At 46.7% G+C, this 27,720-nt stretch overlaps 1 protein-coding gene across 3 annotated transcripts in view; it reads right to left on the bottom strand.

Moving 5' to 3' along the window:
* The window catches only part of SMOX (spermine oxidase), a 51,745-nt gene extending 24,460 nt beyond the window's left edge, over positions 1–27,285 (bottom strand). Inside the window, exons 1-3 of one of the 3 annotated variants that reach the window (XM_039723777.1) lie at positions 17,872–17,983; positions 16,915–16,982; positions 857–1,091 (exon numbers count right to left, since the gene is read on the bottom strand). In XM_039723777.1, the coding sequence (XP_039579711.1) occupies positions 857–1,064 (208 nt within the window). In that variant the 5' untranslated portion in view covers positions 1,065–1,091; positions 16,915–16,982; positions 17,872–17,983. Of the gene's footprint in view, positions 1–856; positions 1,092–16,914; positions 16,983–17,871; positions 17,984–26,795; positions 27,022–27,159 lie in introns of those variants that run through there. The other 2 variants (XM_039723782.1, XM_039723767.1) reach the window with 2 other exon arrangements.
* Positions 27,286–27,720: the final 435 nt, after the last annotated feature.

Below are 27,720 nucleotides of genomic sequence, written 5' to 3'. Positions count from 1 at the left end.
CTGGCTGCTCCTGGGAAAGAGTCAAGCTGCAAAACCTGGGTGGAAACCGTCTGCATACAGTCACTCAATCACAGACCTGCTACACAGAGCTCTTCCTGTGCGACAGAAAACAATCACCCAAATCCTTTATTTTTATGGAAACACAGGTTTGGAGCAGCCCTGGGTCACAGGTGAGACACCAGACAGCACAGAACCACCCACCCACCCTGAGAGGAACCCAAGGATTTAAATATTTACTCTCCTGACACTGCCACACCTCAAACCATTTTGATAACACACATAACTCCATTTCCAAGGTTCATTTGACCTCATGGCCACACAACCCCACCAGCAGCCCTCTGCAGGCACTGATGCCATTTCCAGATGCCTCACTGTCCCTTCATGGTCACCAGAAGCTGATGCCTTAAACAGCTGGAACAGAGGCTAGACAGAGTTAAGGGGAATAAAAGGATATTTATTGAAGGGCCTTCAAAGGCCACACCCTGGCAGTACCAGAGCCACGGTGTTGGCTCGGCCCGGATGGTGCCAAGATGGAAGCAAAAAGAGGGCTTGGTCACAAGATCTCACATTTTTGTAAGTTTTGGACCATTAGCATATTGGAGCTAAATGTCCAATTACAGCCCCAGCCCATGAAGTCCTATCCTTCTTATTTTGCTTCAAACAGTTGGGCCTGAGATCTGGATCTGGCTGTCCTTGGGTCCCCAGCTAGAGAGGGCATTGTCGTGTCTCCCTACTCTGTGAAGAGAGCTCACCATCCCCTTACACAAAACCCAAACCCGCACACCGAAGCAGCCCAAAAATCAGAAGAACGAAGCAAAAACCCAGACAGCTGAAGCCCGAGGGGGCTGAGTCTCACCGAGTTGGACGCTCTGCACGCGGCCCCCGATGCGGTCGGTCGCCTCGAGGACTGTTACATCCGTGAATCCGCTTTCCAGGAGCGCCTTGGCTGCCGACAGGCCCGCGAGCCCAGCACCGATCACGACTATTCGAGGCTGTCGCTTTCTCCGTAGGCCACTACTAAGAGGATCATCCGTGCTGTCTGCAGATATTTCACAACTTTGCATGCCGTCCAAGCTCTCTTTCTAAGGAACCTGTAGGAGGAAGCACACAGGTGTGTTCAGGGAGCTCGGATACAGCTTATCCTCTGGAGTTAGAAGGATCAAAAATGAAGAAGTCCAGCAGAAAAAAAGAACTCTGTGGGTTAGACCCAGCCTTCAACATGGGATGCACAGAAAGGATAACTGAGGTCAAGCTGGGATGCAAAACAGCTTTTTAGCCTGGAGCACCAAGAACTCCAGAAATCTCCACCCTTTCATGCCATGTAGACTATTTCCAAACGAGTCAAAGGACTTTCAAACGCCCATCTTTTTATATAACCTCCAAAAGTGGTAATTTTGTGGTGAAGACTTTTAAAAGAAAGAGAACCACGTCCCCAAGTGCTGACAAGCTCCACAACCCAGCAATGAAGCTCCACTTTGCCACTGTGGCAACCACAAAACCTGAATTTCAGATCCTCTAAGTAGAGGAGGAGGTAAGGAGGATTTAGCTCAAAGCAAGGACATTGGATCTCAAGCCAGCCAGCCAGAAATGGGACAGACAGGGAAATGTTTCAAATGATGTTAAGTCAACAAGGGCTACTCCAACATTTCACAAAATGCAGCCCCTGGAACCAACACTGTCCTGCCACATCAGGCTCAGCCTCAGGCTTAGATGAGAGGTTCAAACCCACACCAGTCCTGACTAGTCCAAATCTACCCAAATCTCCACCTACCAATATATTCAACTGCTCCTCCAAGCAGGACTTTGTTTTCCTTGGCAAACTCCTAGCAGACACCTTTTTACTGCTATCTACCCTTATTTCTCAGGTCCCATCACATCATTTTAGTAGGTGGGACCTGAGTCCATGGTTAAGGTTCAACCCTGAGCAGGGATGAGCAGTGCAGGATGTCTTTATTCACAAAAGCCAGCGTGCACTTACCTGGTTCTGGGTGGTTCACACCCACCCTCAGGAGCACAAAGAACAGGGTGCAGAGATTCCTACCCCTCCAGACCTGAGCTGACATGAGTCCCAACTTGCAAAGGATAAACACACAGCCCAGGATTTATCAGCCCTGGAATCAGCTGATGCCCAGTAATTTGGATAAAGCACAAACACAATTCCTTGCTTCCCTCTCCTCCCTCCCCAAACAGAGACATCCAAGGAGCTCACAGTGTGCTGCCTCTACCTGTTGCCAAGCTGCTGGATATCCATTCTGAGTTCTTCCTCAATTCTCCCAACATCTGGCCACTGACAAAGATTCCTACTCCTCTCTTCCATCACCAGAAGGGTCGACTTAAAACACTGCTGGCCTACTGCAGTATATGATCACAGGAACTAATGAAGCAGTTTCATTTGGAGAGTCCCTTTTTCTCCAGGATTTTAGAGAATTTATGTATGTTGACCAAGCAATATCCACTCTTTGCAAGAGAGCTGACACCACACTGCAGTCGGCAGGGATTTCAGTGGTATGAAGAGGAGAGTGGTCCCACTGGAGCTCTGACAACTCTTTTGAAAATGTTTGGTTTCAACTGAAACAGCTTCAGCTCAATCCACCCTTCTGTGGACTCACCTGCAAGAGGGATTTGCACAGTGTGTGCAAACTCTGATTCTGCCACTGCAGCTTGTCCCAGCTGGCCCTGCATCAGCTGCAACTGCCACTGCAGCAGCTTCCAACGGCCACAGCCCAACAGAAGGCAGATCACAGAATTCTGATGGATGGGACCTTCCAGCTCATCCCATTCCCACCTCTACCATGGACAGGGACAGCTCCTACTACCTCAGGTTGCTCCAAGTCTGCCCAACCTGGCCTTGGGCACTTCCAGGGATCCAGGGGCAGCCACAGCATCTCTGGGCACCCTGTGCCAGGGCCTCCCCACCCTCTCAGGGAAGAATTTCATCCTAATGTCCAATCTAAAGCCCTCTCTAGTTTAAAACTGCTCCCTCCTTGTCCTATCACTGTCTGCCTGTGTAAAAAGTCGCTCTCTGTCTTTTTTGTAAGCCCCCCTTAGGCCCTGGAAGGGGCTCCGAGCTCTCCCTGGAGCCTTCACTTCTCCAGGGGAACATTCCCAGCTCCCCCAGCCTGGCTCCACAGCAGAGGGGCTCCAGCCCTTGGAGCATCTCTGTGGCCTCCTCTGGACTCACTCCAGGTCTTTCTGTTGTTGGGGGTCCCAGCACTGCAGGTGGGGTCTCACTAGGGCAGAACAGAAGGGGAGAATTCCCTCACACAGACATTCTACAGCCCTCCCCAACCCCCCCTTGTTCTCCTGATAACACTTTGATCCATGCATTTTCATTGCCACAGTAAAGGAACATCTTTTCTGTCATCTACAGTCAGTAGAAATTGAAGGGTTTTAGCTCAGTTAAGCACAGCTTTTCTCATCCTGGCTTTGGCAAGCTTCTGTGAATTGTTCACATGAAAGCTCCAAGAAAATGTTTTCATCCCTGTTTCAGCATTTTAATACTGGATTAGGTGACCTGTCCAGACAGATGAGAAAATAGCAGGGTATTTTGTGTGTACAGAACCCTGATTTGGAAACCACCCTTAATTAGCCAACAACCTGTACCATATGATCAGCAGGGAAAGGCAATTAAAATTTAGCAAAAGCTTGAGCTTTCCAACCAGGATCCACATTCCACAGTGCAATGAACAGGTGGTAAAAATATAGAAAGCCCCAACTACACTTTATTTCTGTATCAATTATTCTCTCTGGTAGGCTCATGAGTGAGACAAGCACATAAAACAGAATTCCCAGAATGACCAGAAAGCTGGAAGAGACCTTCAAGATCATTGAGTCCAACCCAGCCCAAACACCTCAACTAAACCCTGGCACCCAGTGCCACATCCAGGCTTTGTTAAACACACCCAGGGAGTGTTTAACACCACCTCCCCAGCCAGAAAGTTCCAGTACTTTATCACTCTTTCCTTAAAAAAGAATTTCCTGATATCCAACCTGTATTTCCCTTGGTGCAGCTTGAGACTGTGTCCTCTTTTTCTGTCACCCATTGTGTGCAGTGCTCTCCCTTCAGCACTTGCCAAGCCACCAGCCAGGGCTCTCGAGCCAGTGGATATTACCAGCTCCTCTGACACAAAGACAGTTTGGCTTTTTACTTCTTCTTGATTGCCAAAAAGGCTTGTTTCTCTTTTATTTTGTTTTTTTCTTTTCTCTTTTAATCACAGGGTAAGAAGTGTGTTGGCTGTTGTACTGTGGATCTCTCTCAGACTGTAATTTTACTTGGTGTCCGTCTAAGAGCAAGGGTAGCACTAAATCACAGCTTCACTCAAAAGTAAAATTCCCTGCTTTGTCTTGCTTACAGAGTTCCTGTGACACAGCCAAGAGGCACTGGTTACCCACAAGAAGAAAATATCCAAATACACGTTTTCTTTTTGTCTAAAAGACACAGCTTCAATCCTCTTAGCTCTTGTGCTTTTAAGTGCCTTACTCAGGATATTTTAATCACTTCTACTTCCAGACTTGCCCCCTTCTCTCAGTCTCTATCACCATTCTCTCCCTGACTTCTTAGGAGAAATTACCTTCCATTCATCCCCTCTCACTCCTGCCCATTTCCTTAATTCAAAAAACAAATGAACACCTCCAAAAAAATCCCTAAGACCAACCCCTCCCAAAAAAAAATCCTGAACATAACTGCTGTTTTCCAGCAGACAAATCTTTGCAAAAATATATCTTCTAAGATGGGCATCATTCTACCAAGCCAGAATCTTGGGTTTCCATTCCTGGCATTTGTACTCGCTACAAGTTCAGTGGGATGACAACTTCTTTTTTTTTTCCATTATTTTGCCAGTAAAACCTTGCAGGTTACAAGGAAGAAGCCAGAGAATTAAGGCAGTTCACAACTGCCCTCCTTACTACAACAATACTCTGTGACCAGGCAATTCTTCTAGGACCCCTCAGAAAAAGGTCACTGAGGCTCCAACTATTTAAAAATAGAAAACCAAAATAAACAAAAGCATTTCTCAAGGAAATCTGCTATTCTTAGCTCACCCAACTTCTCCTGTGGCAGTATTGTTGGAGCCCTGGTGACACAAAGACTTGGGCAAGGCAATGCTCTGAAAATGAGGTTTGTGTGCTTGAAGGCTTGGCTGAAGGTTGGTCGGGATTTGGGGCTTTGTTTGGGGTTTTCCACCAGGACTGGTTAATCTTTAAAAAGTGACCTTCCTTCAGACTCTGTATCACACAGCAGGTTGCCATTTACCCATGAGCTGAGACTGCTGGCACTCCCAGAACAAATTCATGGTCATCCCAGAGGGACCCATCTCAGCCCTGTCACTATTTCAGGTGTTCAGCTGGCATTTGCTGCCCACAGTCTTTGAGGGCATGGAGAGGAGGAGAGATCCATCCTGCTGACCCCTGGCATTCCTGTCTCAGGATGGCTGAGCTGGAAGGGAGCTTACAGACAGTTCTAAAAGGTCACTTAACCTTTCTGAGTGCTCTTAAATTGTGTTGAATCAACAGCTTTCAGACTAACAAGTGCAACAGCCAGTCTGGAGGGTGAGAAATGCATCATCAACACAAACAAATTCCCTGCTGACTGCACAGACCAGCAGGAAAATTTACCAGAATCACTTTATTCCATGGAGGTTTTTATTTGATGAGAATTAAGCATCATCCCTAATCAGAAAGCTAAGCAACGATAACGCATGTGTTTGAAAGGAACTTGGATAAAAGCAACAAGAGTCAGCTGAAAGACTAAATGGAAGCACAAGAAATAAACACACTACTATTTCTTCATTATTTTAAGTGCAGCTATTCAAAATACTATCAACACATGAAGGGGTACTGCACACACATGTGTTTATAATACAGGTTTGTCATCACAGCTGAAAGTGTTTACAGAGAAAATCTGACACCAAATTAATTCAATCTAAGCAGACACAAAGTGAGATTGAGAAACCAAGAGCAGAAGCTAGGAAAAAAATCACAACGAAAATAAAATATCTAATTTTAACAATGACACTAATCAGCTGTTGAAATACTTTCCTCTAAAGACAGAGAGGATACTGGTTGAAGCTTTCAACTCAGGATCCAATCTGTCATAAACATTTACACTGCAGTCTCAGTAGAATACCAGGCTGTGGAGCTGGGAATTATCCTGCCAATTCACTGGAGATGGCCAGGTTTGAATTGCAAAACAAAATTTTGTGGCCTTTGCACCTCAGAAATCTACCATGATGAAAACAGAAAGAAAAATAATAATACCAGCAAACTTTTTGATCCAGAGTTTCAAAAGCCTCTTTTCAATAGATGTAATAACCTCTATTATTTCATCAGCTGCATAAGGAGAAGTGTTTATCTGAAAGCACTGTTAGCTGAACCCAAGGCAAAAGCTCCACCACACAGAAAGAGAAAGGTGACTTATTCAGCAGATGTAAAGACACTGCAGTTGTTAGGCCATTAACTCATTACACAGCCCAGCACTCCTTGCACTGAGCATGGTTGTAGAGCATAACCCTCACCTAAGTAACTGCAATAACAAAATTTCCACTCATCATCTCTAATGCACCTTTTTCCCTAAGCTGAGGGAGAAGTGCTTGGAAGGATTATTCTGGTTGGAGCAATTTTATCTCCTTTAACACATTTGCAGGTTTCAGACTCAGGCTGTTCCCTGAGCACAGGTCAGGACACATCATATCTCTGAGCAGATACAGAAGTGAAGTGGAAGGGATTTCTGGGCTGGCTCCAGCACTGCCTGTCAGTGCCTCCCGACGCTGGGAGCTGTGGTTCTCCACAGCTCCTGGCACAGCAGAACAAGCATTTTTTAACTTCTCCCTCCTTCCCCCTTTCGTCAGCCTTCTCAAACACAAGCACATTAATCTTTACTGCCTGTTATTTCAAGATGCTCTTTCCAAGCTCCCCATGCTGCAAACATGTCAAACTGGAAGATGTCTCTTTTTCCCTTCTCCCTCCTTTTTAACCCAGTAGGCTGTACACCAAACTCACAACCCTTTTCAAAATCACCACTTACACCATTTCAGGAGTGTTATGAATTGATCCCAAGTCCTCCACATCAGTCAGACACAGGGGGTGACACCAGCCTGCTGTTCCAAGCTCCCTTTGTACAGGTGTTGTGCAAACATCAGCCTGGGCCAGCTGTGTCTGCAGCTCCACAGGAGCAGACACACCTCGTTTATTTAGCTACCTGCAGAGCTGCAGGAGCAGGGTGATGGTCCACAGCCTCCTCTGTACATGCCAGAGCCCTTCCCCAGCTCATAAACCTGTGTCACTGACAGTAGAGCATCGCTGGGATCAAGGTTAACTCGTGTTACAACTGCACATGCTGGCAGCTCACCTCCAGCTGCTGGGCTGACACCACCTGCAGAGTGACACTTCCTTGTCAGCTTCATGCTCAGGCTTTATCCAAGCCAGGATTTTAGTGTGAGCAGCTTTGCCAGGTGGATGAAGCAGTTGGAATGAATCCCCAGCCCAGTTCTGCTCCCCTCTTTCGCAGGCAGCTGCCAGATGTGAGCAGAGACCTGTCCTGACAGCTCACAGCAACTGAGTGTGGGTCAGAAAGGCTCTGCTCCAACCTGCTGCTCCAAGCAGGACCATCACCACCATGATCTCCTTGAACACAGTGTTTTCCAATACTTGAAACAAAGGAGACATGCAAAATCCCTGCTTTTCCCACCAGTGAGACTCCACCCCCCCATCACCTCTTCCTGCATGAGCAGAGCAAAGAGCCTTGCAGATGCTGCATGGGGACACATCAGCCTGAGTGAGCAACCCTGCCTGGTCTCAAGGAGGTTGTGAGTGGAGCATTTCCATCATCTCTGCAGCACCCTCTCTACTGCATCCCACACCATTCATCCTGTGTGCCTCATCTCTGCCCACCAGCCCTCATGATGGAATGATGACCAGGCTCATCTTTCTCACCATGGTGGTACAAGGAACACAGACTCCCAAAAACAAGCCAGCACTCCTGTGCCAACAAGCAACTTGTGCCCTGCCTTGTATTTCCACAGAATCTGAAATGGTTTGATTTCCAGAGAGCTGCTGGATTTTATAGGGGTGGCTGTGAGAGAAAAACAAGTTGGAACTGAAGATAAATGCTACCATCCACTACAATTTATCCCTGTAAAAGCCCAAGCCATCAAGCATGGCTCAAGGCACTGAAAATGCTGATCTTACATCAGCAACACCAGCTCCATTTACAAATTACTGACCCACCCCAGTGACTGACACACAGGGAGTTCAGGCTGGCTCAGACATCAAGGAAGGAAAGGCATTAATGACACACCATGTGTACTCTTGGACAGCAGTGTGCCAAAATGCTTCCCGTCTTTCCCACACACCAAACCCGCAGCTCGCTCCCAAACCTCCTCAGCATTGGTTTTTTGAAGACAACAGGGACTTTCAGGCTGGCTCTGTGCTCTTCTTCCTCTGGACTCACCCCAAAAGAGACAAGAAAATACAGCATTAACCTTTGTCTGTCCAAACTCAGGTCTCCTTTACTCTGAGAAGTTGACCTTACCAAGCCTTAATTTCATTTACCCTCTCACTTGCAGGAATTTCCCCTCCCCTCATCTCAGGAGAGACAGGGAAGAGGCCATACTAAATTGTCTCCTCTTCCCAAGCTGGGAAGGAGCTGTGCTTCTTCAGTGCACACAGAACAAATAACAAACTACTGCAAAAGTTATGAAAGAGAAGAAGCCCAAAGCTGGTGGATATTAAAGCTGAGGCCATCACACCTTATGCAGAATACAGGCCGCCACCACAGCACCACTCTGTGGTCCTGCTGGCTCAGAAAATGAAGCAGAAATGTTTGAGTTCTTCAACAACAACAAAAAAAATTGTTCTGAGAAATGGTATTTTTTTGCAAGTATGATCCAGGACAGCCATCCCCTTTGCCTCTTTCCACAACATCATCATCAAGGAAAAACGCAGAAGGGAGCAAGAGAATAAACCACAGCACTCAAGAGAACCATTCAGGCTGAAAAACACCCTTGACCATGACATTTGACATTTTATAATTAACTCTCAATCAACAAAGATGGTGGAACAAGGTCCAGAATAAGATTTCCTGCTACTTTGGAGCCACCAGGCACCTCCTCTGCCATTTGATTTTCCAGCAACACACTGAGTGGTCCCCAGAAACACTCGCCCCAATAAACCTCCTTCACTCTCCAAAATCACCAGCCGGGAAAATCTCTGCACTTTTGAAAATTTGAAGGAGATTAATACAAAACAAAACCAAACCAAAAAAAAAAAAAAGTACTGGTTGGTGCTTTTGATCAGGAAACCACTGCACATTTTTACCACTGTGATCCAACTTGTTTTAATGCCTGCAAATATCCCTTGAGTCAAATGAACTTGTTCAAAGCTGATTCACACCAAGGCTACTTTTTAAATTGGGTAGTTGTTGACAAGTAGAATATATTTAACAAGCCCCAAGCGTCTTGGCATGCAGTATAAAGACTTCCTATTATGAGCTGTATTTTTTTTTTTTTTTAAAGGGAACATATGGGCAGAGCAGGTTGTCTGCCACGGGGCACTTCCTTACAGTGCTTGGCACTGACAGAGCTGCATGGATATCCAAAAAAACTAAACCAAGGAACGTCACGCCAAGAGCACAGGGGATGAATCACACCATTTAAAACTCGCTGATAAAATGCATCATTATGTGTTTTTCAAATCCTCCTCATCTGAGGGAAAAGAAATGAAAATAATTGTGTTCCTCTGGCTAAAGGGTACCATGAGAATGTGGCAGGATCTGCCAGCTCCAAGGGGCTGGGATGGAGGCTGCTATCAGGAACACACCTTGGTGAGTGGGGCAGCATCTTTATTTACAGTGTGGGGATAAAATGAAGGACTAGAGGATTCTCTCTACCATCACAAACTCCCTCTGGAGGCAGTCATCATCCTCAAATGATGCCCAGAGAAATGGGCTGAGAATGTAGTCTGGGCTACAGAGCTTCTCCTGTCCCTGCATCTAGCAGGATCAGAATTGCAATTGTTCGTGTGCCTGAGGCTATGAAAGGAGTTCCACTGCAGTGACAGAAAGAACAGCTCAGGCATGTTCCTTGGGCAACACAGGAGCAAATCCAGTACAGCCACTGCTCTGCAAATCCCCTGCAGTCTGAACAAGCATGTGCTGTAGCTGGCACATCAGCATCCCCTTGTTTGGAAGGCTGCAGATAGGTAGAAGGTCCCACCTACCCAGAATGCACCCCACAATATCCACCCATCACAGAGACAGCTGCTACTGCCACAACACTCTCCTGCTGTGTCAGGAGAAGCTGAAGAACAGGGGGACACCAGTTGTACTCAACCTGCCGCAGCGAACAGGATATTCCCATCGCAACCCTGGTGACAGAAATTGTGTTCTAGCCAAGAATTCCAGTGCCTTTGGTCTCCAAATCCTACTGACCACCAGGGATCCAGCAACAGCTGGCCAGAACCTAAAACAGAGAGAGCATCAAACTGCAGTTTGGCTCTGTCAGCCTGACAGGACAAAGGGCTGACAGCTCAGGAACAGCTTGGACTTGTTGAACTAAACAGGACAAGCAACAACCAGTCCCAAACTGGCCTGCCTTCTCCTGTGCCTTTGTGAGCTTGCCAGGCTCTGGTAGATCCTTAGTGGGAATTGTTCCCTATTTCCAGCTCTGCCGACCCCTATTTACAACTCCTCAATCACACTGAGCATTGGGAGGTATCTGCCACTCCAACACTCCTGGCAGAAGTAAAGCCTGGTGTTTCAGGATTGTAAAAGGAAGGAAAGACAGACAGTAAACTGCAGGGGAAAAAAAGGTTATAAGCTAAAAACACTGGCATAATTAATAGAACAATGCAGCAAACAAGTTTCCTGCAGAAGTCATATTCCAGCTGCCAAAAAGAGCTGTACCCTATCCCGTCTGCACAACCTTGAGATCTTATCTCTTCCACCCTCCTTCTTTCTCCTTTTGTTTGGGAATCTTAATTCATAAAACGAGCCTTAATTAAATGGGAAATATGCCTGTGTTTGCACAACTCAGAACACAATCATGTCTCAGTCAAATAAACACTGGTGTCCGTATTACACTTGGGAATTTGCTGTGGTTTGGGGTTTTAAATTCGTTGCAGCAAGCTTGGGAGCAAAATTTCAGCAGGGATCTTTTCTTCTCCTCCCATCCTCTGTACCAGGAGGGTGAGACAGGGAACAAATCCCCATGCAGAGAGGCTCAGTATGGGCTCCAGCTCTATGTGTACATGAGGATCATTTCAGGACACACCATATGAGACACGATAGCCAAAAGCAATTATTTTTCCTCACCACTTCTCAGAACCCAGACCTACCAAACTGCCCTGAAATAGCAGCACAGCTCTTGAAATAGCATTATTTCTTCCCTTTTTAAAAGCAACACCCACACTGAATCTTTGATTTTAAGCCATCCCCAAGCAGTTACCACATCTTTACCATTCAAGCCACAGGGAAAATCATTAAATCCAACAGCAACACTATGGGAAGAGAACCAGAATTAGAAAAGCCAAACACCGCATGGATTTACTCCCACAGTAACTGGATCGACTTCAGCCTGGAACAGACTAGACGTGACTCCAGGAAAAATATGTCTCTCCAGGTGCAGCTGTATCAAAGAGACTTTCCCTGGGCTTGTGCTTTGCTGGAGCATTAAAGAAACCACATGTTCCAGCTCTGAGGCAGCAGACACGTATCCAGGGCTGGCCTCAGCACGCTGCGATTCACGCAGCCTTCTCCATCCTGCTGTCTGCACAAACACACCCCGGAGCAGCACAGAGCCCAGGGCAGGGGAATTCAGGCTGGGAAGCAAGTCCTTAGATCCTGAAGGCTGGGTTAGGGCTGGCAGAGTGGCTGTCTGGTCCCACCAAAAGCTTCCCTTGAAGAAGATGGGAATTTTTCCCCAGGGGTTTGTGTATGACGATAAGAAATATTTCAGTACAAAAGCAAAGAGAGTCTCCTCACTACACACTGTCTGCACTCAGGTCACCCAGAGATATCCAAAGGAAATCAGTATTGCCATGGAAAATCTCTTATACAGGACCACATCCCTGCTGTAAAGTGACAGGAACAATTCTCCCTGCTGAGTGATTTTCCTCCTGAGTGCAGAATGGAGCAGAGAGCAGAAACAGCTCGTGAATCATGGAATCACAGAATAGCTGGGGCTGCAAGGGATCTTTAAAGGTCAAACAACAGCAAAGACAAGAAACAGAAGGGTGGGTGAGGAAAGAGATGAAAACACAACAGTGACACCTTCACCTTCGTTCCCATCTTGTTGCAAACTTCAAAACAAAGCCTGAGGAGGAAATTTTGTCTGGAGATTCCAACAGAAAACCTCCTCCAGTCGACTTCTTGTGCTTTGAGGTTTTAAGTGCCTTGCAGGTAAAGTGGAGCCTGGAGTGCTGTGGGATGCACTCCTGTGATGGATTACCACTGCTGCAAGGTGCCTTTCATTTCTCCCAACACACTGAACTCAAAATGTTTCTTCTCTGTGACAATCAAGACATTTTACCAAAACAAAGGGAAGTTTACTTTAGTATTGATCCTCTGCATAAATTGTGCCTCAAACAGCTTCACATAACTGAGATGAAATGTTGCTCAGAAAGAGAGTAATTAAATACCACAGGCTGAGGAAAGAAAAAAAATATGTATTTTAGATCTAAGACATTCTTCACAGAGCAGGAAGATTTGTCATATGGTAAACAGTAGAAACTGTGAATTGGGACACTTGTGATTTATCTCTGCTTCCACAGCCTTCCCATGTGACTGCAGTAAAAGAGTGACAATCCTACCCATGAGCTGCTCAAAATAAAGCACAACTTCAATGTGTTTAGGTGGGAGCTCATTTTATTCAGCACACCACGCTGGATCCTTTCAGTACCTCAGCTCCACCGAATGTAAAACAGCACAAGCACCTGGCTGTGCCAGAAGAGCATTTCCACTAATGCCCTCTGAATGAAAAGGCATCAGTGTAAGGTATTAAATCCCTACCAGGACAGAGCTATGTGCAAGTCAGAGGAGATAACAAGCCAGTAAATTTCAAATCACCACTTGCATCCATCCCATAACGACAGGCTGAAATCCCTCCAGCTAGGCTGGCGTGTTGGCAGGAAAAAAATTGTCATTTCTAAATTTAGCAGACACCTCAATCATTGTGTGATGCTTCAAAAGCAATGGAGATATAAAGTGTAATTCGTAGGACACCATTTAAACTGAAATGAGAGCTCCGCTCACTGAGCAAAGGCTTTTCTTAATACCCTTCCTGTTTGGACAATTTGATCCACTTCTTTTTTTCCTCTACAACCACAAAGGTCTGTCCTGCAGTGAATGGATAGGCTTTTTTCTGGGATAACTTCCAGGTTAAAGAGAAAGGATTTACACTTGAATGAAACATAGGCACTGTATTTGGAAAATTTGTTTTGAAAACTTGGGAAGGAAGCAAAGCCTCCTTCATTTAAAAAGGGACTCAATTAACATTCTCCAACAAGTCTTCCTATCGAAAGGACAGTATTTGCTGGGGAACATGTGATCTGAAACTTGTTCTCCTCGCTCACAATGTTCCTTTCTGAAATACAGGGCACTGCTTTGGAGAGACACGAGGATCTTTGCACAGCTTTCCAAAGGACTGCCTGTCACAGGCCAGGCCTTGACTCCAGGCATCAGAGCTTCTGTGACTTAAGCTCAGGAAACTTAAAATAGTGCTTAACAACCCTAATGAAGACCTAGAGTGACACAATCCTCCTGTGGCTCCCTCTACAAGGACAGCTCATCCATGCTCAGCCACAAGGACGAGATGAATCCACGGTGTCACAAATCTCACCTCCTCACTGTCCTGGTAAAACACATTTTTAAAACTTTCTGGAAACACGTTAGAGACCAACCAAGCAGGTGCTCTGCTTTTGATTCCTGCCTGTCTGGGTGTGGGTTTGATCTGTAGCAGGCAGGGGCAGACAGGAGCACCCTAAGGGTTATCTTGGGTCTGAAAAACAATCCTGCAAGTGTTGGGCATGTCTAGAAATTGCCCACGCTGGAGGAAGAAAACAACCCATGCCATTATTTTTTTTCCAGATAAAGAGGGGAAAAAATGCTACTGACAGTTTAATATGCACTTTTATTTCTAAATTCCCTTATCAACTGCAAATGACAGAACCTTCTTCACTCTTTAATAAGTACAGGTTGAAGTCAAGCCCGACTCGAAGTTGATGACGGATTGAGTCCACATCAATACCCAGCAGATTTGGATGGGAGATAAAGGCAATATTGGTGTGTATAGCTACAGAAAACATGCTATCAACATATCTAACATTTTGGGGAGACCATCTGTAGCAGCCCACTCTCCTTCATTTCTCCTGGATGCCTCCAACTGCAGCATGACCCAGGCACAAGAACAGAAGGGAAGAGTCACCTGCAGCTACCCCCCACCAGTGCCTCAGAGGGACGACGTAAGCAAAACAAGGACACAGACTCTCTCCAGAGCCTGTTCCAGGAATTTGGCTGCTGAGATGAGAGCTACCCTTTGGAAAAAAATACTATTTTTCCCTGCTGATCACACTTCTAGTGCAGGCACTACATCAGGTGTGGATAACCATAAAAATTCTTCTGCATTCAATCATTACGCTTTAGTTCCTCCATCTGGGAGTTTGTTTACACCAAAACAGACCAAACAACCCATGGTGTCTTCCCTTCATCCAAAATAAAAGCAATTTAGGGGTTCTGTTTTGAAATAACATTTTCCATGGGAAAATCAGCAGGCTTTAAATTCACAGTACAGTGGAACTGTGTCCTCACACTTAACCTTTAGTGACAAGTGCCTCGCTCTTAACCTTTGCTGGTCACAAACACAGATGTCAGGACAAAGCAGCAGAGAATCCTCTGTACATCCCAAACAAACCAACCACGAGGTGCTTTGCAGAGCTGGGAACGAGCTGCTCAGTGATAAACACACTTAATGGAGTTTACATTTGCTTAAGACACTTAGAGATTAAGAGGTTGGCTCATGTCTTTCCTGCCTAGCTACAGGCAGATTCTGGACAGCACAAGGTGAAGACACTTTTCCTGTGAGGTTAAGCAAGAAATTAATGAAAAGCTGTAGGCACCTCACACAGGGTACAGGGCCAAAAGTTGGGCTCAATTTGGGGTTTCTGTGAAAACACTCCACCAGTCCCAAAGGAATCCAGAAAAAAAAAATGGAGAGGACACAGTTCACACAGTCACTCTCCCATTACCTTGAGTTAAAGATCCCCTCAGCAGGTGCATCTTTTGCACCCAGAAATGTTCCTTGCAGATCCCTTCTCCTGAGAATAGAACAGGTGGTGACAACTCATGAAATGTGCTCATACCCACATCTACAAGAATACTGACTTACGTTTCATTGCACCTTTGGAAAGAGGCAACCCACTCCAGAAGCTTAAAACTGGATAACTGCAGTAATTGCATTCTTTCAGGAAAGAAAGAGTATTTAATACTCAAACAGCTTCTCCTCTTCATGTACAGAAATGTGGAAGCTTTCTGATCCTGTGCACTGTGCATCTGCATGTGCTGGAAACAAGCTTTAGGACCAGGAATGTGCTGCAAAGTCCAGTACCACACAAACACACAGGACGCTTCTCTCTGTTCTGTCATGTTGGATTTAAAAACAAGGTATTAAGTTATACCACACATTTTATTGAAAGGGATTTAACTACTAGAAAAACTGTGCTTTTGGAGGTGAAGTTGCCTGGCCAACATGGGTAAAGTCTGAAAGTCTCTGCTCTGGGACTCCAGCACTGATGTAAATGCTGCAGACACACAGAGCCTCTGCCTCAGAAAGTTACTGGGACTGAAGTGATGGGGACACAGCCCCATATCCACACCCCTGCCCCACTGTGAATCTTCTTCTGTCCATTTGTCACCGAGCCCATCTTCCCCTCCCTGCCTCAGAGCAGATTAAACTTAATATACTTATGCAGTTGTGAAGTGTCCTGCCTATTATCCAATTAGGCAGCTAACGAGATCTGAGTAACAGCACGTAGGCACTGATAACTGCTGCCTGATAGCAGTACAGATTAGACACGTTCTTTATGTTCCCAGCCCTTGCAGAAAAAGGGTTGGGATTGGTTCAAAGGCTGCTCCGAAGGCTGCATTCAGGTAATTGTTTAATTTTGTTTAGGATCCATAAACACATCATGTTTGTTTCCTCTTGATCTCCTGGAGCTGTCATGTCACAACTGTCCCGTTACAGGAACTCCTGATCAATCTGGTGTGACTTGCTCAGCTGAACTTTCATTGTGGACAGGGGCAGGTCTCATCACCTCTGTGGTTCCTCCTAGCATCAGAAATCTATGGAGCAATAAAGGATCTGTGCATCACCAGGAAAAAATGTACAGGATTGATAAGGAGATTCAGAAATGCAACGTGTATTAGCTCTGATGCTGTTCCACATGACATTCCCATAAGATCTACCTAAGAAAACATTAATTAGATGTAATCACCATAAAATGGCTGCATGACAACATCCTTTTCTGAGCATAATTATCAAGGGTTTGTTATCTAATTGGGAGGGCACTGGAAAGCGGGTCCAGCCAGGCATAAGAGCTGTGTAATATTTTCATTACCAGTTGGGATGACAGACTGGAATGTATGGCCATAAACCCAACAGATGATTCAGCTGGGAGGATTTGCAAGCACCACAGTGTACAGACTTCAATTTCTAAATGATCTTCATGCACTGGTCCAATATCAACATCAGGTAATTAAGAAAGAGAAGCCCCAGGTACAAATACAAAAACAGGGAACAACTCTATATTCAGAAAGACTCCAGAAAAGGCTCTTAGAGGGTCAAGGCAAAATGGTGACACTCAACAACGTTCCACAGGTGCATGAAGGCAAAGCCCAAGGGATGAGCCATGGAAAGCACTCAGCTGTGCCTCGCAAAGTCCTGCCCTGAGCTGCTCACTGCTCACGTGCTTTTGGGAACAGCAGACCTGAGAGTACCCTGTGGAGAACAACAAAATTAAAAAAGACCAGGTGTAAGACTTAGCTTGATCCATTTAACCCAGAAATGTTCCTAAGAACAGACTAGTGCAGGCAAGCAAGCAGGACACAGCCTTAGGGGAGACCTCTTCTTCCAAATCCAGCAGGAAAATTCAGAGTTTGGTTCCCTTGAATTGAACCGTCTGGCTTTAATCTCTGTTTTAAAACAAGATAATGGCATCAGTGCGGGTGGAAAGAACAAGAGTCCGGGGCTTATCAACACAGAAAAATGGGGGATACTGACACAGCTTTGAACTGACAGGGGGCAGGGATAGATGGGATATTGGGAAGAAATTCTTCCCTGTGAGGGTGGGGAGGTCCCAGCACAGGGTGCCCAGAGAAGCTGTGGCTGCTCCTGGATCCCTGGAAGTGCCCAAGGCCAGGCTGGACAGGGCTTGGGGCAACCTGGGATCATGGAAGGTGTCCCTGCCCATGGCAAGGGGTGGGGCTGGATGATCATTATGGTGCCTTCCAACCCAAACCATTCTGTGATTCCACGACTCTGTGGTCACCAAATTTGCTTGGATCACTGAGCTGGAAAGGCAGCAGCCAACAGACTGGAACACCTGATGTGAGAAGGGAATGAGGGAACTGGAGCTGTTGAACTTGGAGAAGAAATGGTTGTTAGTGGGAGATCCAGTTACTGTCTTTACGTAAGTGAGGTTTACTGAGCAGATGGAGCCAGACTGGATGGCAGAAACCAAAGGACAAGAAACAATGGGAATTACTGACAGCGAGGGAAATACTGATCAGACAGGAGGAAAAGATTCCTCACCATGAGGGCACAAAGCATGGCATCAACCTGCCACTCTTGACTAAAAAAGGTCCAAAAAAGTTCAGAAGAAACCTACCTTTGATCCTGGCCCTGTCTGGAGCAGGAGGTCAGATGAGAGAGCTTCAAATCTCCTGTGCCACTTCACTTACTCTTCAGTTCTAAGAAATCTTTATCAAGGAACACTGGAAAAGGGATTTTGCCCAAGAGTCTACATCACTTTACACCTCTTCAGTGCTAGCAAGTACTTCAGACTCTAAAGCTGTCAATAAAATACCTTCCAAATGACTAAAGATCCCAATGTCTGCAACTGACAGAGAAAAAAGGTAAGGAATGAAACACCAGAGTTTTCACTGCAATTGGAAAGAGAACAAGAGAAACTGGGGACTCACATTACACAGGTTATCATACAAAAACTCTGCAAGAACACTGAGGAATTCAAAGATACATACTGATAGTTCAAACAAAAAAAAAAAAGCCAGACTGCTCCTCCCTACCTGCTCTTCCCACAGCAATAAACACAAGTCAGTGCCAAAAGATGTTTCAGACCTGTCCAGACCAGCCTTCATTTTGGTGAGAGCTTCTTCAGTTGTCTCAGGACAAAGGCCCTCTGTGTGCAGACAAACCTTTCACACACACATCCTACTCTTTCCCACTGAAAGGTATAATAGAGGTGTTAACAGATCCAGAGAAAATACCTAGAACAATACACACAGGCAAGTTTTGGGTTTTTTTCCCTCAAAAATAAAGTGAAGGAGTTTACCTTAGCAAATAATGCTTCTAGTGCTGGCTGATCTGTTTTCTGTCATGTTTTGTATTTAAGTGCTACCTCTCAGAACAATCTTCACATCCACTTTTTACCAGCTTTAGAATGCATGAATAGCTGAATCCTTCAGGGGAACAAAGGGACAGCAGGTACAAAATCAGATGCACAGAGTGGAATCACAGCAGGGAGGGAGAAGGGAAGGTCACTCCTGAGCTACAGCTGGCAGGTCAGAGCAGGAAAGCACAATGGCTGAGCTGTAATCGAGCTTATCATGGGGAAAGCCTTGGTCAGGGCAGCTGGCAAGGACTTCCTTCACCTTAGAACAGCAAGGAATTATTCTGGAACAGTCAGAGATCCAGAACACATCCCTGTGGAAAAGATACTGCTTGAGCAAGAAAAGCAAGTGCTCTGTTCTTATAATTCCATGTCATAACCTTCCATGACAAAACACTTCACCAGTGCTTTGTCCAAAACTAAAATGCACTAATCACACCCCAAAAGTCTACTTGAGAGTCACAGAATGCTGTTTGCTGGCTCAGTACATGCAGGTGGTCAGACACAGCTCTCCAGGCAAGTTTTGGACGCCGCAGCTCAAGGAAGACACGGCCCAGAGATTCCCAAAGGCAGCTCCAGAGGACTGAACAGCTCACTCTGTACAGTAACAAAAGGGCAAGAGGGCAGCAATTCTCAACTGCTGCACAGACATCAATGTCAGAAACCAGGAAAATCATAGTAATGGCAAGAACAATTACAGAGTTTCTAGGATCACCCAGGGACGATGAGGAAAGTCCATCACTGGAAGCTTTTAACAACTGCTTTGGACAAACATCTGCTGGGAAAGTTTGAATAGATCTGACCCAGCCTTGGGGCAGGAGGTCAGATTAGACAACATAAAGTCCCTTCTGACCCTGCAGCTCTTCGCTTGTAACAGAAATATGACAACAGAACATGTCAGCAGCAGCCCCAAAGCACACAAGCCCCCCTAATATTTCTGTCATACGCTGGAGAAACACTGTAAGGTCCCACGTGTAGCAGCTGCCTGTTCCCACATGGTACCTTCTCCCTCCATTCCTGGGGGAGAAATACAGGGAGAACACAAAGAGCTGGACTCACAGAACAGGCACAGGAAGATGAGCTCCCCAGCACAGCCCTCCCAGCAACAAAGTCCCTCTCATCCCACGGCATGGGAACAGGTACTAACAGGAGCCCATTCCCATTGTCCCTCCCATTTGCCCCCTTCCCATCTCACCCTGCAGTCTGAGCAGTTCTCTCTTTCTTCTCTTTAGGGCTTTCTTCTGTTCCTCCCTGGAATATTTTCATGTGTAAGATCTTCAGGACTGGATCCCTGCCCACCACAGCCCTGGATCCCACCCCAAAGGGAATCAGGGGACAAAAAGATTAATGACCCGGTGCTTCACTCCAGAGCCCGTGGTCACACTCAGCCCTTTGTCAAGCTCTCTCAAAGCCCAAACAGAGACACCAGATGCCACTGTGACACTGGAGCAATGGTGTGAGCTCCCCACGACTAGAAAAGAACATTTAATTTAGTCTGCTAGGAGCACTTTATGCTCCTGCAAGCATTAATGAATGACACAAAGTGCCCCTGGGGTCAGAGAATGTGAGCAGCAGAGTGTGAACTGCAAACTGAAGTACCAACCTTTACCTCAGGGTTAAAGCTTGACCTATCAAAGTGGTTTTAAGAAATTTTGCTTCCTTGTCAGCCCCCCAACAACCATCTTGGCTCATTCTTGAAAATCCAAAGTCAACCTCCAAGCTCTGTCTATGGAACAACAAGGGAGAAAAGTGACAGAAGTGGTCCCAAGGAGAAATATTCACACATGTGAGAGTTTTTGTGAGCACGTCCTAGCTATAACCACACGTGTGTGTGTGTTTGTCAGTACACCCTGGCACATCTGAGGGCACAGTTATGCAATCCCAGAAAACTTAGATCCCAGTTTGCACTGTCCTTAAAGGACAGCCCTGACTGTACGTGTAGTGCTGACAGCACCAGTCATGGGACGGGCCAGGGACTGGATCCAACTCAGAAATGACCCCATAAAAATAACAATCTTCTGCCAGGGTGTGTAGACTCCCTGACCAAGATCTCGCACCCACAAGTCAAACAGAACATGCACAGGAATAGGATGACTCCTTTTCCTAGAAGTAGCATCTTAAATCTGTGTAAGTCACCCGCCAGCCTGTGCTCTGACGGCTGAAAAGAGTTATGCAAGAGAGGAAACAAGCAGTCGGAGACAGGACAGCTCAGAGAAAACATCTCAGGGCAGCTCCACTCCTAAAGCCAGCCTATTGCAAAACAACCCTCGTGCCAGGCTTCCCCAAAGGGTCTGCGAGCTTCAGGAGCTCAACCAAAGGATTAGCAGGCACATCTTCCTGGCAGAGTCCTCTGGGATCACAAAAGTGACTGATTTCAAAAGAGAAAATCCTGTTAGAAGAAGACCGGAGATAAAAGCAGGAGGTTACATCTACATCCTGGAACATGCATCCCATGGGACAGGAGAATTTTTAATTCAGTTTCAGACTAAATACTTGTCCAACAGAAACATCAGGTGAGTATGCTTGAATGCCGCACTTGTGCAACCTCTTTGAGAGAAAATCCATTCCCCACCTGCCAAAATTAATTTAACTGAACCAACTCTTATAAAGGAAAAAAAAACTCCTCCTTTTCTATGCAATTCCCTGCTTAGGGATAGGCTAGGACTATCTGCTTCACCTAGCACAATGCATTTTCTGCCTACATCAGCTACAAGAGAGCTTGAGTAAGTACTTCACAACACAAATGATCCAAAACCAACGTGCTTTTTCTTCCCTCTTCTCAAAATGTGCCAACATCACCATATCCTGTCCAATGTTTCAGTCATTCTGTGCATGCCAGCAACCCACACTATTCCACGCCACTCAGCTCAGTCTAGAGGATACACTTAGAAAAATCTGGCATTATCAAGAATAATGAATGCTGAAGAAATTAAAAACTAAGTGTCCATTCTTCAACAGTTATCTACATCCATTTAATTTTCTACTTCATCAGTCAGGAAAACAAATATTTTCTTTATTTCTTAAAAGGTAGTTCCTGCCTTTGAACTCACTAAGTACACACACACACACTAAAAGTGGAATTAAATCAACTTTTCAAGCCACCATAAAGGCTTTGCAGCCCTTGAATGACCTATTGGATAAAAGAAATGAAAGTTACCAAACCAAAAATTCCCCACAAGCTGAAATTGCCTGGGTTTACGTCAGCTCAGCTCTTTAGAACCCTCCACAGCTGAGATCTCCTCACTCCCTTTCTGGCACTGATCTCTTCTGTGACCCCCAGTGCTCCCTCCATCCTTCTCCTCCAGGAAGTGAGGGGAACGTGGTCTCACAGCATGATATGAAAAACTGCCCCAAAGAGGGAAAATCCAACAACAGCCCCATGTAAATCACTACTCTGCGGCTGCAAAACCTATCTCGCTCAGACCCAGCAAGCTGCCAGCCACCATCATTTGGAATCAGAGAGCACCAACAATAAGTGCCTTGTTTGACTGAGACTTTAAAGCAGGGCCTGATAGCAGAGAACTACCCGAGAATAGCTCAGGGATCAAACTCCAGCAGCAAAAGCAGGGAGGGGCTTTTTCACCCCTCTTGCATTACATTCCTGCTGCTGAGCTCATCACCTTCAGAGCAACCCAGGCCTTCCTCAGAGCCAAACCACTCCTGCTGCATCCTTACAATTTCCCTTCCATCCCATCCTCACAACCTCACAGCCCTGGCCCCAACATGTCACAAAACAAAAACTTCAAGCCACCATGAAAAATAACACCAAATCTGCACTTAAAACCAAGGGCATGATTAAAATTCACCAAACACCACCACATTCACTGCATTTAAAGATTTCCAGAGGAAAAGGTCACCGGAATATAGAGCACATCTCCCACAGCAAATGTCCTTGTCACACTGCCGGCTGGGTTCAGACAGCAAATACATTGTTATAAAAACCCAGTGTGCTGTGTTATCCACAGCTCAGGGCTGCTGGCTGAACCACAGAATGGTTTGGGTTGGAAGAGACATTAAAAATCATCTCATTCCCACACCCTGCCATGGGCAGGGACACCATCTACTAGCCCAGGTTGCTCCAAGCCCTGTCCAGCCTGGTCTTGGACATTTTCAGGGATGGGGCAACCACAGCTTCTGTGCAGGGCTTCATCACTGTCTGACTTAGGAACTCCTTCCTAATATCTAACCTAGAAGTCCCCTCTGTCAGTGGAAAGCCATTCCCTGTCACTCCAGGCTCTTATCCAGAATCCCTCTCCAGCTCTGTTGGAGCCCCTTTAGGCACTGGAAAGTCAAAGGTATCCCCAGAGCTTTCTCTTCTCCAGGTGGACAGCTCTCTCAGCCTGCAGCCCTGCACTGTTCCTCCAGCCTGCAGCTCAACCCCATCCCAGGGCCCCTCAGGGCCTCAAACTGAGATTCCTCCAAAGTCACTCTCCAGAGCAGAGCCACCTGCACCACACCAATGCGCTCCTCCGGTGCCACCAGGCTTATGCTGGTAACTGGAGTCACCACAAAGATTTATTTTCCAAGTGGTTCACATTCCCACCCATTGTATTTCTGGAATATTTTGTTAAAACAAGAAGAAACCACTGAAATTTTAGATTATAAAAAGAAAAAAAAATAAATAGGGAGAGAGCTTTTCAACCAATTTCCACAGTGACTTCTATAAACTCAAGATTTATTGCAGTGCACACACCCACGTGGCCTCAACACAGAGCAAGGAATGCCCAGACACAGCAAAGCCAATGCAGCAACAGAGCCAATGAAAATGGGACACAAAAATCAAGGTAGCTGAAAATGTTCATGTTCCCTCAACAGAACGACAACAAAGAGGACAACACAGTCTGGAAACACCATAAAGGTGGCTTTGAAGTGTCACTTATAAAACTATTTGTGTCTTAGGATTCCATAATTTGATGAATTGGTTGCATTTGGGATTTTTTATGGTTATGCTTTTATTCCCTATTCTCATGGTGGGTTACCATCTCTCTCCCACTTTACTGCTGGGCTTAGATCAGTTTTTGAATGCAAGCAGAGCAGGACAGATCCCTCAGCCACATCTTAAAGCCAGAGGTTTAGACTCTCCAGAGAAAGAAGAGTTCAAATCCATTCTTCACCCACATCAATTCCAAGAGGAGATCTTTACAGCCCTTTTATTTATTATTTACTACTCTAACACAATGTTTTAGCTCACCAACAGAACTAAAAAAAAACCCAGTTATTTAATTTCCATAGACTTGACTTCATTAACTTCTGGAGAGGACTAATGTTTGTGGCCAGTGGGAAGGAGTATTTCTACATTTTTCCATTTTCTGGTCTGTTAATTACAATTACTGAGAGAAGGAGACAGCGGTGAGATTTGTGTAACACAGCACGCTCAGTTTTAATACTTAAAAAAAAAAAAAAACAAGAGAAAATAATTTCTCTCTCTTCTTTGTATAACCCAATCACACAAAGTAATTCCACATACTTCAGAAGTCAGCATCACAATTTTCCTTAGACACGCACTTGGGCCAGCAGGAATTTAGTTGGAGAACCTCAGACTCAATTAGAAGGGATTACTTTTCAGTGAGATAACAGGAACAGAAAACATGAAACTATGGAAGTGGGGTTGAGAGACAGGCAGATACACTCCTGAGGCTGACAGCAAGATGCAGAAATATTCCTCCAAGCTTCTGAGGCAGAGATGGGCAGGGGTCCGATAGCTTTTGAGGATGGATGAGTGAGAAAAACCCAAATTTCAGTACTTGGCTAAGGTGGAGGTCAGTAAAAGTACCATCTACACCTCTGAGATGCTGTAGGGAGCCCAGAAACCACATATGCTGTTTGTAATGAATGTCAACAATTAGACAGAGCTCTCCAAACTCTACCTCAACCTCTTCAATGCCACCAAGTCAACTGAGATTCCTCCATCCCAGAAAAACCCCGAGTTTCAGAGACACCACAGCTGACTCGTGACACTTTGGTGGGAGAGACACAAAGGGGAGAAAGAGCTTCCAGCTCAATCCAGAGAGGGACAAGCACAAGTGCCAGCAGCAGGGCTGAGGACACGGGACCCCAGGACACGTGCAGCGTGTTTGTGGTGCTCCAGCCACACGCTCCAGCGTTTCAGGGGAGCGTGGCACAAACAGGAACAGCTCCAGAGCTGCTGTTCCACGGAGCCAAGGATGGAGAGGGATAAACGACCACAGCATCCAGCATTTTTAGCATTTAAAGACCTCTACACCCCCTTCCACACACAGCTTAGCCAAAATACCAGCTGGATGCTGCTCCAAACCCAAAGAAGTCCAGGTAAACATTTGATCAGCCACACAATGAGTTGGATCCAGGCACTGAGTCAGACCCAAACCTGTTGGATTTTTTGCCAGCTCAGTAGTCATCCAAACAGGCTTCCTAGTCCGGCTACCCACTCCACAACAGTGGCATTAGGGAAAGGCAGTGCTGGTTTTTTTTATAGGCAAAGCCAGCTGAAACCACAGAGCTTGCTACTCCCTAAAAAACGCAGTACATCTGTTCCACAGCAGTGCCATAAAAGATTAGTAAGTGCTGGCCTAACAATCTGGAAAGGGAAAAGGACCTAGGAGAGCAAAATGTTATCACTAAGTCAATAAAACAACATCTGTAAAGGACTGAGAACATAACAGCATTCTTGCACAACACATAGAAATGCTCCTGGGCTGACTTCTTGGTCTCCACTAAACCTGTCTGGTAACTCTGGGAACAGGACTGCATCATGCAGGCTACGGGAAAAGTGGATCAACAGGGTGAGCTAAGGACAGGGCTCTGGGCTCGACTTTGTTTGTGCAGGATCACAGAGTGGACATGTGTTAGGTGACATATATGGTTTCACTTTTATGTAAAGCTCGTGTTTACATCTAATGTATCAGGCAATTGCAGCTGGTCCCGGCACCAGGTTTGAGACAGCACGTCTATAATCCACGGAAAGCACTTTGTGGGATGAGCAGAGCAAGGATGCAGCTCTGTGTGTGGGGCTCAGAATGTAAATAAAAGCTTTGTTTTGAGTTTCCGTAACTGACAGTTGGCTTTGTGCATTTACTACCCGGCATTCGGAACTAATCCCTCATCTACCACATCTCAAAGAGGGAGCAATTCCGCACAAATCAATGGATTCGACTGAAAACGCCGGTGTGAGCCGCCAAGCCCCCGGTATTGTAACAGCTTTGCATAAACATGAAAACATGAAACGCAAACAAGCCGGGTGTGAGCCTTGGCCGCTCGTCATTCGCATCCCCAGCACGGTGACTTCCCCACTTAACCTCTCCTCTCGGTGTCATCACCGGGAACGCCGAGGCGGGGAATGCGGAGGCACGCGCGGACTCGTGTCACATGCGGGAGATTCACCGACATCAACACAGGGGAAGGGGGGGAAAAAACACCCAAACCGCCCCAAAATCCCAACGCAACCATGCGCGTTCTGCCCTCAGCCGAGAGAGGGATGCTTTCTCCCACGGTCCCCATAAAAAGCGGCAGGGATGACACCTGCTCTGCACCTGGGCTGGGGTGTCAAGGGGCAGAGGAAGGAGGGTCAGCAAATTCCTGGGGTGGTTTGGGGTGCGTGGAATGGGGCACAGCGAACGTCCCCTGGAGTAGTTTGGGGAGGTGAGATTGTGAGATGGGGGACGGGGTATAGCCCTTCAGAGTGTCTGGGATGGGGCACAGGGCTGACCACTCAGGGTGGTGTTTGGGATGGGGCACAGGACTGACCCCTCGGGCAGGTGTGTGGGACGGGGCGCAGGGCTGAACCCTCAGGATGGTGTCTGGGAAGGGGCACAGGGCTGAACCCTCAGGATGGTGTTTGGGATGGGGCACAGGGCTGAACCGTCAGGGTGGTGTCTGGGACGGGGCACGGGGCTGAACCCTCAGGGTGGTGTTTGGGACGGGGCACCGGGAACGGCCCCTCGGGCAGGTGTGTGGGACGGGGCACCGAGAACGGCCCCCAGAGCGGCTCGGCGAGCTGGGCGTGTGGGACGGGTCCCGGCTCTGTGCCCCCAGACAAAGCCCCCCGCCCTCTCCCCGCCGCTGCCCGGGCGCTCTGTGCGGGGACGGAGCCGGGCAGCCCCGCCGAGGCGGCACCGGCCCTCCCGCCGCAGATGCGGGCTGAGGGGGCCGAGGGGACCCTGCGAGGGGACGCTCCGAGGGGACCGGGGCCGCCGCCCGCCGCGTACCTCTCTGTGCGGTGCCGGAGGGGACTGTCGGGGTCGGGGCGCCCGCCCGGCTCTCGCCTCGCTGCCTCCCGCGGCTGAGCGGCTCCCGGCGCGGCTGAGCGGCGGCTGCGGGCACTGCGGGCCGAGAACCAGCGCCGGCCTGTTTTCCAGCCGCCTCCCCTGCGGCCCGCCCCGGCTCCGCCTCGAGCATCCCCCGCCTCCGCCTCCTCCTCTTTCCCCTTCTCCGCCTCCTGCGCCGCCTCCTCCGCCCCGCTCCTGGTCTTGAGCAACTTGAACGTGAAACTCTTAAGGATATCAGCGGCTGTTTGGTGAAGCAAGCGTGTGAAACCTAATTTTCTTCCTAAGCGAGACGGGTCTTTTTCACCTTTTGCGGTTGCCGCTATACTTCAAGGCTGCTTTGATACCCCTGCTCCGGGGCGTTCACCGAACTACAGAGAGAACCCAGTGTGGAAAATAGCTTCATTCCTGCCCGAGTTTTTTCCTATTCCTGTCCAAACAATGAAATTAATCTCATCGGAGTCCGTCTCACAATTAAAGCCCAGCCTGTGGTCCAGAAAAACACAGCCCTCCAAAGTCCTACCCAAACACCGTCACAATTTCTTATCTCTCACCATCTGGTTTCTGCCACTCACTGATATCAGTGTTCACCCAGTTGCATGGGGCAGTGTGATATACCGAAAAAAAAAATTATAGAAAATCAAAAATAGGCATAGCTTTAAACTTTTTTTCTTAAAGTTTAAATGTCTTTAAACTTTAAACTTTAGCTTGAAGACCCCTAAAAGCTAGCGAAGGACCTTCTCCAACAGATATATATACACATACTATCATATATAATGTATATGCAATGTAAATATATGTATACATAATATATATATGTACTACATATATATTACAATACACATTTATATATATATTTATAAAAAAT

This window comes from Passer montanus, unplaced genomic scaffold (assembly GCF_014805655.1).
Source record: "Passer montanus isolate IOZ18808 unplaced genomic scaffold, ASM1480565v1 scaffold109, whole genome shotgun sequence".
Classification (NCBI taxonomy): Eukaryota; Metazoa; Chordata; class Aves; order Passeriformes; family Passeridae; genus Passer; species Passer montanus.
The sequence above is the reverse complement of the archived record's forward strand: the minus strand, read 5'-3'. Positions and strand labels throughout refer to the sequence as shown.